The sequence below is a fragment of the Cucurbita pepo genome, chromosome 5, assembly GCF_057944985.1.
Source record: "Cucurbita pepo subsp. pepo isolate OVF chromosome 5, ASM5794498v1, whole genome shotgun sequence".
NCBI classification, from domain to species: domain Eukaryota; kingdom Viridiplantae; phylum Streptophyta; class Magnoliopsida; order Cucurbitales; family Cucurbitaceae; genus Cucurbita; species Cucurbita pepo.
Window position 1 is genome coordinate 16,228,269 of NC_141802.1, and position 11,578 is coordinate 16,239,846.

Sequence of the window (11,578 nt, forward strand, 5' to 3'; positions counted from 1 at the left end):
TACAACATGTCCTGAATAAGCATGACCAGGACGTCTGACATGTGACCATAGATAACATGCCTTAGACAAACATGACCATGACACTCTACATGTCCATATCCCGACAAACATTGGGTGAAACATCAGAATGTGTTTAGCAACATTACATCGATACATTGTTACCACCTCTTTCACTCAAATAACAAATCCAATCGCGTGCAAGTGCACCCGTCAGGTGCACTTGGTTCGAATTTGTGCGTCACCCAAAATCAAATTAAATTATGTTATAATTTTAATTTGAAATTAGACTCTATTTACTCAAGAAAAAAAAAAAAAAATCAAAAAGGAGGTAAAACGTAGAAATTGAATTTTATTTTATTTTTATTACTATTAAATTTCTAAAATGGTTTAAACTTTTAAAAAGCAGCCATTTTAGCTATGGTTAATAGTTAAGTCGTTAATTATTTATAAAAATAGATATAAGGTTTAAAATCCACAAACCAAAATAAATTTAAAAATCATTTAAAAAACGTGTGAATTGTTTTCTCCACACATTTCTCGTGGTCGATACAAGTTTGCATTAAATTTTTTAAAAATATTTAATTTTTTTTTTTTTACTTTATTAAACTTTAAAATTAATGTATAATAAAGCTAATTTTGAATTTAATATATTTCTCAATAGTTAATTAAAAAAACTAATTGGAATATTTTGAAAACAATTTATAGCCTCACATTTTGAGGGAAGAACATTAATTGGTATAGGTTTTGTATAAGTACCAGCTGCCCTTCGAGTCCAAGTACCTCAACGTTAGCATTGTCAAACAACGGTTCTTACTCACTTGTTTCTTTCTAATGGCTATGTCATTTAAGAATGATTTTGTGTTCGAAGTGCGAAGATGCCAACCAGAATTAGTTGTTCCAGAAAAACCAAGCTCCTATGAATTTAAATAACTTTCAAATATCGATGATCAAGAAGGCTTTAGATTTCAAATTCCATAAATATTTTTCTATCCATATAATTGAAGAAGGGCGGAAAGAGATCGGGTGGACGTGATAAGGAAGGCACTTGCAGAGACATTGGTATTTTACTATCCTTTTGCACGCAAATTGAGAAAAATTATTTGTTGAATGTATAGGTGAAAGTGTCTTATTCATTGAAGCAACAGTTTGGCGATGCAATTTATCCTCCATTTGCATGTTTGGAGGACGTTTTATACACCATTCCAGACTCGGATGGGATCATTGACCGTCTATTGTTTCTCTTTCAGGTATATATAGGTCGATGTGTCCTTTTACTTTGAAAAAGTATATGAATATTTATAAATTATTTTTATTGGTCAATGTAGGTGATACGACTTAGATCATACTGATGCTTTTGGTTTGTTGCAATTCATGAATGCCATAGTTGAAATAGCTCGTGGTGCCTTGCACCATCAATTCTTCCATTGTGGCAAAGAGCTCTCTCAAGTGCAAGGGACCCTCCCACCATCACTCATCACCACCATGAATCACTACAAAAACTAATGGATACGATAGCTTACGAAAAATGACCCTCCCATAATCACTCATCACCACCCTGAAATACAATCAAGTTGTTGATACCAAAGACACTGTCGTCCCTCTCAACGACATGGCTCACCGCTCTATCATCTTTCACCCCTCTAATATCTCTATCATCCACCAAACCTTACCCACTCACCTTTGTTGTTGCTCTTCCTTCTACCTATTATGTCTAAACTATTCAAATTGACACGGTCCTTTTTATTGATCTTAAGTACTAAACTCAACCATACATGTGATCTTATGATACTTTCTCTCATATGTATATTTGACTCGTGGACTAAAACGCTTCTTTTAAAAAGCGTTAAGTTTTGAGTTGTTATAGTCTACCTCTCATGAGTTCAAGCATACTCTATATGTGAGCTTGGGCCTGATTGTATTTGGGCCTTACTAGTTCGGTGTGAGATTTGTTGGTTTTAAATCAACCGATTGAGTTTTAGCCCTAACTATTATTTATCGAACTTTTTTTTTAATTTTTTTGGATCAAATTTAAATTATTTTAAAAATCTAAGGACTAAATTGAAATGAGTTGATTATAGGTATGAATTTGAAACGGAAAATCAGAAAGGCATAAAATTTTAATTGAACCTATATATATATATATATATATATATATATATATATATATGAATTATGTAAATTACTTAAAAAAAATATTCTTAAATTTTAAAATGAATCTCGGCTTGACAAATGAGGTGAAGGAAAAAAATTATAGCCTTCAAGCAAAATCAAAACTAGAAACTAATGCAAAGATTAGGAGATGTCAAACCTATCTTTTGCAAGTGGGTTTACAAATTAAAGCTTCATTCGAATGGATGAATCGAGAGATACAAGGGATAACCTGTAGCTCGAGGGTTCGCTCAATAATATCAACTAGACTATGATGAAATGTTTAGTCTAGTGGCGAAAATCACTACCGTATGGGTTCCACTAGCGCTCATGGCAAGTAAATATTAGAAATTATGGCAGATGGAGGTAAAGAATGCTTTCTTGCACGAAGAGTTGGACGGGGAGATCTACATGACCCAACCAAAGAGCTTTAAGAATGTAGTTGGTATCATTAGTTGGTGCATGCAAAGTCCAAAGAAGCCTCATATGAATGCGGCTCAACAGATCCTGAGATATGTCAAAAGTACAATCGAGTACGATATTTTGTACAAAGGAAGCAAAGATTGCAAGCTAGTTGGATATTGTGATGCTGACTATGCAAGAGATCACAATACCAAAAGTTTAACCGCTATGTATGTATTCAAGTTTGGTTCTGTAATAATTTCTTAGTGTAGCAAAAACAACCAACAATATCATTGCAACTATAGAAATAGAGTACAGAGCAGTGCTTGAAGCAACTTAGGAAAGTACGTGGCTGAAACACTTAATGGATGATTTGCACCAGAAAATTAACTATCCGATCACACTTTATCGTGACAACCAATATGTGGTTTGCCTAGTAAAAAAATCTGTTTCTTGCTAGAACAAATCATGTAGAGGTGCACTACCATTTAATTAAAGAGAAAGTCGGAAGAAAAAGATATATGGTCAAGTGGCAGAGGGTTGAATAATAGTAAATACGAGAACTTTCAATGTCAACTCAACATGGTGCAGTAAATGAGAATTAGTGCGGAGGAGAGTGTTAAAATATCCTTACTTACCATAAGATCAAACCCAATTATAGGTCATGACCCAAACATTTAATAAAAAATAATTTTTTTTGTAATGAAGATTTTAAATATTCTAAAAATAAAAATAAATTATGTAGTAAATATAAATAAAATTCTAAATTTTAAATTTTAAATTAAATTTAATTGATTCCATGAATTTAAGAAAATTTTAAAAGTTTTATGAATTAAATTTATAATTTTAACAGTTTCCATACAAAATAGACACAAAAATCAAATTTAAAAAATGTTTTTTATTTTACACGTGAACATATTTAAAGATGCTTCCAATTTGAAACAACTAACCGCGTTCATATATTGAACTAGGAAAGGACACCACTCAAAAAATCAGACGTCCTTTTGCTATAAATACTACAATTTCCCTCCCACCATTCAAAATATTTCAATATCAAATTTTCTAATGGCTACGTCGTCTAAGAATGATTTTGTGTTCGAGGTACGAAGATGTCAACCAGAATTGGTTGCTCCAGCAAAACCTACACCCTATGAGTTTAAAAAACTTTCAGACATAGATGATCAAGAAGGTTTCAGATTTCAAATTCCAGGAATATTTTTCTATCCACATAATCCAGGCATGGATGGAAGAGATTCCGTGGATGTGATCCGAAAGGCACTTGCAGAGACGTTGGTATTTTACTACCCTTTTGCAGGCAGATTGAGGGAAGGGCCGGGACGAAAACTATTTGTTGAATGTACAGGTGAAGGTGTCTTATTTATTGAAGCAGACGCAGATGCTACTTTGGAACAGTTCGGCGATGCAATTTACCCTCCATTTGCATGTTTGGAGGATGTTTTATACAACGTTCCAGATTCAGATGGGATCATTGACTGTCCATTGTGGCTCTTTCAAGTATGTATAGGTTGATGTGTTCTTTTACTTTGAAAAATTATATGAATATTCATGGAGGTGACACGATTGGTCAATGTAGGTGACACGACTTAAATGTGGCGGTTTCATCCTTGCCTTTCGCTTAAATCATACGATGACTGATGCTTTTGGTATGTTTCAATTCATGAATGCCATAGCTGAAATAGCCCGCGGTGCCGTAGCACCATCTATTCTTCCTGTGTGGCAAAGAGCTCTCTTAAATGCAAGGGACCCTCCCACAATCACTCATAACCACCATGAATACGACCAAGTTGTTGATACCAAAGGCAACGTTGTCCCTCTCAAGGACATGGCTCATCGCTCGGTCATCTTCCGTCCGAGTGATATCTCTGCCATCCGCAAAACCTTACCCACTCACCTCCGTTGTTGCACTTCCTTCGACCTCATCACGGCTTGCCTATGGCGCACTCGTACAATAGCCCTTCAACCCGACTCAAATGAAGAAATGCGCTTGCTTTGCGTTGTGAATTTACGCACCAAATCAAAATCTTTACCCTTAGGATATTATGGCAATGCATTTGCTTGCCCTGCAGCGCTCGCCACTGCAGGTGAGCTTTGTATGAACTCATTAGGCTATGCTGTAGAATTGGTTAGGAAGGCTAAGAATGAGGTAACGGAGGAGTACATGAAGTCGGTGGCAGATCTTATGGTAATCAAAGGACGACCGAACTTAACTGCGGTGAGATCGTTGGCGGTGTCGGATGTGAGGAAAATTAGGATGGATGAGGTTGATTTTGGATGGGGAAATGCCATTTTTGGAGGACCTGCCATGGGAGGGGCTGCAACAGTCCCTGGTTTGACAAGCTTTTATATACATTTCAAGAACAACAAAGGGGAAGAGGGAATTGTGGTGCCTTTATCCTTGCCTGCTCCAGCTATGGAAAGATTTGTGTTAGAACTTGAGGATTTGTTTAAGACGATATCAACAAATGAAGCAAAAAACTCTAAACGTAAGTTCGTTTCATCTGCTTTGTAATTGAAAAAACACTTGTGAGAAACAAACATGCTAGTATCCTAATATGTATTGTTGTAATTTATAGTTATCTATAATTTGGTAATATATTGAACTATTATCTATGGTAAGGATCCTACATTTCTCCTAAACATTAAAAAATATCATCTTAAAACATTGTCATGAATTTACATATTTCAAAAAGTTTTTAAAGGAACCCATTGAAATATTAAATAAATCAAATAAAATACTAAAGGTAAAAACATTCTATACTAACATAAAGTCTCAGAAATAAAATATCACTCCTGTCCTATACATGTGTCATGATCTTCACTTGCAACGTCGCCACTAACATACAAGGGTGACTTGACTTTACGAAGTAGCACATGACTTGAGTATATTAAAAAATACTCCCCAAGTGACCCCACTATTAGGGGTAGTGAATGCAAACACATGCAACTCATATCTTGGGACCTATAGTTAAAACCATCATAGATGTGGTCTCTAATTCGGATAAATTAGATGTGTAGTACTTTCTTACACACGTCCAAGAGCGTGAGTTTTTAGGCGCTTCGCATCCCCTGGACCCATCATAGTCAAGCTACTTGTCCGTAGCCAGACGTCCGAAAGTCAGCAAACCCTTGAATATCATGCAAGACATGATGATCATCATCGTTATAATAATGTAAGCGTCCGTATTCATCATCATAAATGTGTAAGCAACCCAATGTAAACGTACACAATAATAAAATAATTAAAAAATAATAAAACAACATAAATTGTAATCCCTAATTATGCTTAGTGGCGAGTGTGTCAAGTAATATTGACGGAGTTTAAAATGATACTTAAGTTAAGCACCAACTAGCCTTTAGTAGTAGACATTAATATAGAGTCACGATTGTCAGAGATTTGATCCATATATGTTAGATGACCATAGAACTCGAGATTGAATTGGGCACCTTTGCTCGTCCTACGCAAATCGCGTAAGGACTAAGATGGACTAATGAAAATAGTAATTAATTGGCTAAGTTTCGAGTCACCCGAACATCTAAATATTTTTATTTTTAAAAATGCATAAATAATAGATTCATACAATTATTGAACTCAAATTTTCCTTCCACGTTTTAATTATTTGAACAATGGACACCAATCTTCCACATAGTTCCGAAAGGACATTATTTTGTACACTCTCACCTATAATTAAATTCATGTCCCATCACGTCAACTTCCATTTGATCGCTCAGTTTTATCACTTTCTTTCTTCACCACATGATTAATTTATTTTCTTATTTTATGTTATTTCATTTATTTTTCTTCTAGTTTATATAAATGTAATTCTACAAATCAATTACATTTTTATTTTAAACAATTTAAGACACTATTTTTTAATTTAAATTTTATATGGTTGATTTTGGATAACAGGATCAAACCCGAATAGGATAATTAAGAGTCAAACAAAAACTCGTTATGAGTTCAAATATTTGACCCGTCCAGATGCTATTAGGTCAAAGATCGAAAGCCCATCTTAATTTTTGTGGAGCTTATATGGACGTGTAGGCCGTGTCACAACTAGAGTTTTGATAGTTGTATTTTGAAGCATGTAATCTGTAATTTGATAATATATTAAACTATTATCCATATTGAAATAATTGTACCCAAAACGCAAACAAGATCACACATAACTTGTATAAGAAGGGACAATATCTAAGTAATGAAACTTTGTGAATGGAACTAAAAATAAATCTACGTGTATGATCCTTTGATTCTTTCTCTCATATGTATATTTGACTTCTGGATTAAAACGCTTCTTTTAAAAAGCTTAAGTTTTGAGTTGTTATTGTCATTTAAGGATGGCTCCCTCAACCATCACTTGTGGAGTTTGAAAATTTGTTAGTTTGCTAATAAGCTATGACTAAGGAAGAAATATCACATTAAAGTAAAGAAGCGCTCTACACAAGTAAGAGTTAGAGCAATAATAAACTATGTGGATACAAAAATAGTGACAAAGGAAGAAGTCAACAAGGAACAACACATGGGAGAGCTCAGAAGAACGAATAGAAGTTCTCAATGAAAGAGATTTGAAGGCATCTGCTACAATGGTAAAAAGTCACGTGTCCAAGAAAAAATCAGTAAAAGGGAATGTGGCAACCTCCAAAAAGAAGATGGAAGATGAACGGGATGCAAATGTACTAGGTGTCTTAGAAGAAGACGAGCTAGCACTCACGATGATAGTATGTGAGCTTACAAGATAAGGATTGGATTAATGATTCAGGGTGCTCAAACCACATGCCTCACGATCAGAGTGGCACAACAAAAACATGGTAGTTCTCAAAGAAGAAAGTCTTACCATACACCAACATTAAAGAAATTCTACAATAGAAGACAAGAGAGCCATCTACACATATTTAGTCAAGTGTTGATGCACCTGAAGATCCAAATGATATTAATGTTGGTGAGTAAGAACTGACTCAACAAAGTGAACTCGTTCCAAAAATGACAAATTAACAACTTAGATGATCATAAAGAATCCGAACGTCAAATCCTAAGTATGTCAATGCAGCTATTAGAGAAGACGAAGTTAAAAAGTTAGAGACATGGAGAAACACCACGAAACTCGGCTTGGCAAAAGACGATGGAGGAAAAAATTATAGCCTTAAAGCAAAATCAAAACTAGAAACTAATGCCAAGATTAGGAGATGTCAAACTCATCTTTTGCAAGTGGGTTTACAAATTAAAGCGTCCTCCGAATGGATGAATCGAGAAATACAAAGGTCAACTTTTAACTCGAGGGTTCGCTCAATAATATCAACTAGACTATGATAAAATGTTTAGTCTAGTGGCGAAAATCACTACCATATGAGGTTCCACAAGCGCTGGTGGCAAGTAAATATTAGAAATTATGGCAGATGGATGTAAAGAATGCTTTCTTGCACGAAGAGTTGGACGAGGAGATCTACATGACTCAACTAAAGGGCTTTAAGAATATAGTTGGTATCATTAGTTGGTGCATGCAAAGTCCAAAGAAGCCTCATATGAATGCCGCTCAACGGATCCTGAGATATGTCAAAAGTACAATCGATTAGGATATTTTGTACAAAGGAAGCAAAGATTGCAAGCTAGTTGGATACTATGATGTTGACTATGCAAGAGATCATGATACCAGAAGTCTAACCATTGGGTATGTATTCAAGTTTGGTTCTGAAATAATTTCTTAGTGCAGCAAAAACAACCAACAATATCATTACAACTATAGAAATAGAGTACTCAGCAGCGCTTGAAGCAACTTAAGAAAGTATGTAGCTAAAATCTTAATCGATGATTTGCACTAGAAAATTGACTATCGGATCCCACTTCATTGTGACAACTAATATGTGGTTTGCCTAGTAAAAAAAATCTATTTCTTACTAGAACAAATCAAGTAGAAGTGCAATACCATTTAATTATTTAATTAGAGAGAGCTTGAAGGAAAAAAATGGATTATCAAGTAGTAGATTTGTTTAAAAATGGTTGAATAATAGTAAATATGATGGCTTTCAATGTCAGCTCAACATGATGCGGTGAATGAGCATTAGTGCTGAGGGAGAGTGTTAAAAATATCATTACTAACCATAAGGTCAAACCCAATTATGGGTCATAACGACAATGGAAGGTAATGTTTTTTGAAGGCAGAAGCAAGACATGGTTGAAGGCCAGACATAGAGTTATACCTAGTCGGGGCCAATCAAGGTTGTTCATTGCAAAAAAAAAAAAAAAAAAAAAAAAAAACGTCATGTGCTCGTCCAAGAAGAGAGTTTGCTTAAAGGGTGACTTATTTGTCAACTTTTCTATTATCACCTCAAAAAAACTATGACAAGGCTGACTAATGGTACGTAATAGGATAAAAAAACCCCTAATTTAGTCACGTAATAGGATAAAAAAACCCCTAATTTTAGAAGACACACGAGTTCGAGCTAGCTTCAATTTCAAACGATTTTAATGGGTTTGGTTGATTATCCAAAATCATGTAATTTATTGAAAAATCATGATTTAAGAAAGAGAGATGGGAGGGACCATAGAACCACTTGATAACAAGCATTTGTATTTTAGGTCCTTTTCAATTGCTCTTATCCACTTGTGTCCTCCCTATTATTTATTGGTAGAACTTAAAGTTCTTAGCGGATGACCAAAATATTTAATAATTTATTAAACATCTATTATAATTTCTTTTTTCTAATGAAAATTTTAAATATTCTAAAAATAAAAATAAATTATCTAGTAAATATAAATTCATGGTCAATAAAATTCTAAATTTTGAATTTTAAATTTAATTGATTCCATGAATTTAATAAAATTTTAAAAGTTTTATGAATTAAATTTATAATTTTAACGGTTTAAATACAAAATAAACACAAAAATCAAATTCAAACAATGTTTTTTATTTTACACGGTAACATATTTAAAGATGCTATTGAAACAACGAACCGCCTTCACATATTGAACTATGAAAGGAGACCACTCAAAAATCATACGTCCTTTTGCTATATATACTACAATTTCCCTCCCACCACTCAAAATATTAACGCTCTCAAATAACGGTTCTTACTCACTCGTTTCTTTATAATGGCTATGTCGTTTGAGAATGATTTTGTGTTCCAGGTACGAAGATGTCAATCGGAATTGGTTGCTCCAGCAAAACCGACACCATATGAGTTTAAACAACTTTCAGATATCGATGATCAACAAGGCTTCAGATTTCAAGTTCCAATGATATTTTTCTATCCACATAATCCAGACGTGGATGGAAGAGATCCCGTGGATGTGATCCGAAAGGCACTTGCAGAGACCTTAGTATTTTACTACCCTTTTGCAGGCAGATTGAGGGAAGGGCCGGGACGGAAGCTATTTGTTGAATGTACAGGCGAAGGTGTCTTATTTATTGAAGCAGATGCAGATGCTACTTTGGAACAGTTCGGCGATGCAATTTATCCTCCATTTGCATGTTTGGAGGATGTTTTATACAACGTTCCAGATTCAGATGGGATCATTGACTGTCCACTATGGCTCTTTCAAGTATGTATAGGTTCATGTGTTCTTTTACTTTGAAAAATTATATGAATATTCATGGAGGTGGCACGACTGGTCAATGTAGGTGACACGACTTAAATGTGGCGGTTTCATCCTTGCCATTCGCTTAAATCATACGATGGCTGATGCTTTTGGTATGGTTCAATTCATGAATGCCATAGCTGAAATAGCTCGAGGTGCCGTAGCACCATCTATTCTTCCAGTGTGGCAAAGAGCTCTCTTAAATGCAAGGGACCCTCCCACAATCACTCATAAGCACCATGAATACGACCAAGTTGTTGATACCAAACATCGTCGTCCCTCTCAAGGACATGGCTCATCGCTCGGTCATCTTCCGTCCGAGTGATATCTCTGCCATCCGCAAAACCTTACCAACTCATCTCCGTTGTTGCTCTTCCTTCGACCTCATCACGGCTTGCATTTGGCGCACTCGTACAATAGCCCTTCAACCCAACCCAAATGAAGAAATGCGCTTGCTTTGCATTGTGAATTTACGCACCAAGTCAAAATCTTTATCCTTAGGATATTATGGCAATGCAATTGCTTGCCCGGCAGCGCTCGCCACTGCAGGTAAGCTTTGCATGAACCCATTAGGTTATGCTGTAGAATTGGTTAGGAAGGTTAAGAATGAGTTAACAGAGGAGTACATGAAGTCCGTGGCAGATCTTATGGTAATCAAAGGACGACCGAACTTAACAGCGGTGAGATCGTTGGCGGTGTCGGATGTGAGGAAAGCTAGGATGGATGAGGTTGATTTTGGATGGGGAAATGCCATTTTTGGAGGACCTGCCATGGGAGGGGCTGCAACAGTCCCTGGTTTGACAAGCTTTTATGTACGTTTCAAGAACAACAAAGGGGAAGAGGGAATTGTGGTGCCTTTCTCCTTGCCTGCTCCAGCTATGGAAAGATTTGTGTTAGAACTTGAGGATTTGTTTAAGACGATACCAACAAATGAAGCCAAAAACTCAAAGCATAAGTTCGTTTCATCGGCTTTGTAATCGAAAAAACACTTATGAGAAACAAACATAAAAGTATCATAATATGTTATGTTATGTTGTAATTTATAGTTGTATTTTCAAGTATCTGGTAATATATTGAACTATTATCTACTTTGATATGGTAATGATCCTAGATTTCCGCTAAACATTAAAAAAATATCATCCTAAAATATTTTCATAGATTTACATGTTTCAAAAAGTTTGTTAAGGAATCCATCCAAATATTAAATAAATCAAATAAAATACGAAAGATAAAAACACTCTATATTAACATAAAGTCTAAGGAAAAAAAATACCACTGTCATATGCATGTTTTATGGTCTTGACTTATGATGCAGTGGTGTATGCAGATGTCTTGTCTTTGCTTGAAATAAAAGTACCACATGACTTAGTATTTTAAGAAATAGTCAATAAGGGACTCAACTATTGGGGTTCGAATGCAAACATATGCAACTTATAT

General features: G+C 35.0%; 1 protein-coding gene and 2 pseudogenes across 2 annotated transcripts; all 3 read left to right on the plus strand.

Annotated features, from left to right (window-relative positions):
• Window positions 1-831: 831 nt before the first annotated feature.
• LOC147792713 (benzyl alcohol O-benzoyltransferase pseudogene) lies at window positions 832-1,729 on the plus strand (annotated as a pseudogene).
• Window positions 1,730-3,605: 1,876 nt separating this feature from the next.
• LOC111795863 (benzyl alcohol O-benzoyltransferase-like) lies at window positions 3,606-5,136 on the plus strand. Its single transcript, XM_023678476.2, has 2 exons — window positions 3,606-4,065; window positions 4,145-5,136. Exons 1-2 carry the CDS (start codon window positions 3,616-3,618, stop codon window positions 5,078-5,080), a joined length of 1,386 nt encoding a protein of 461 aa, XP_023534244.2. The 5' UTR covers window positions 3,606-3,615; the 3' UTR covers window positions 5,081-5,136.
• A 4,390-nt stretch (window positions 5,137-9,526) lies between these two features.
• On the plus strand, window positions 9,527-11,174 carry LOC111795749 (benzyl alcohol O-benzoyltransferase-like; annotated as a pseudogene). The gene is made up of 2 exons (XR_015421025.1): window positions 9,527-10,105; window positions 10,185-11,174. The product of XR_015421025.1 is annotated as a benzyl alcohol O-benzoyltransferase-like (transcript).
• The last annotated feature ends 404 nt before the right edge of the window (window positions 11,175-11,578 follow it).

Excerpts from the sequence above, each read along its gene's own strand:
- LOC111795863 (XM_023678476.2), top strand. The coding sequence starts at position 3,616 with ATGGCTACGTCGTCTAAGAATGATTTTGTGTTCGAGGTACGAAGATGT. Across the intron at positions 4,066-4,144 it reads GTCCATTGTGGCTCTTTCAA|GTGACACGACTTAAATGTGG; the intron begins GTATGTATAGGT and ends TGGTCAATGTAG.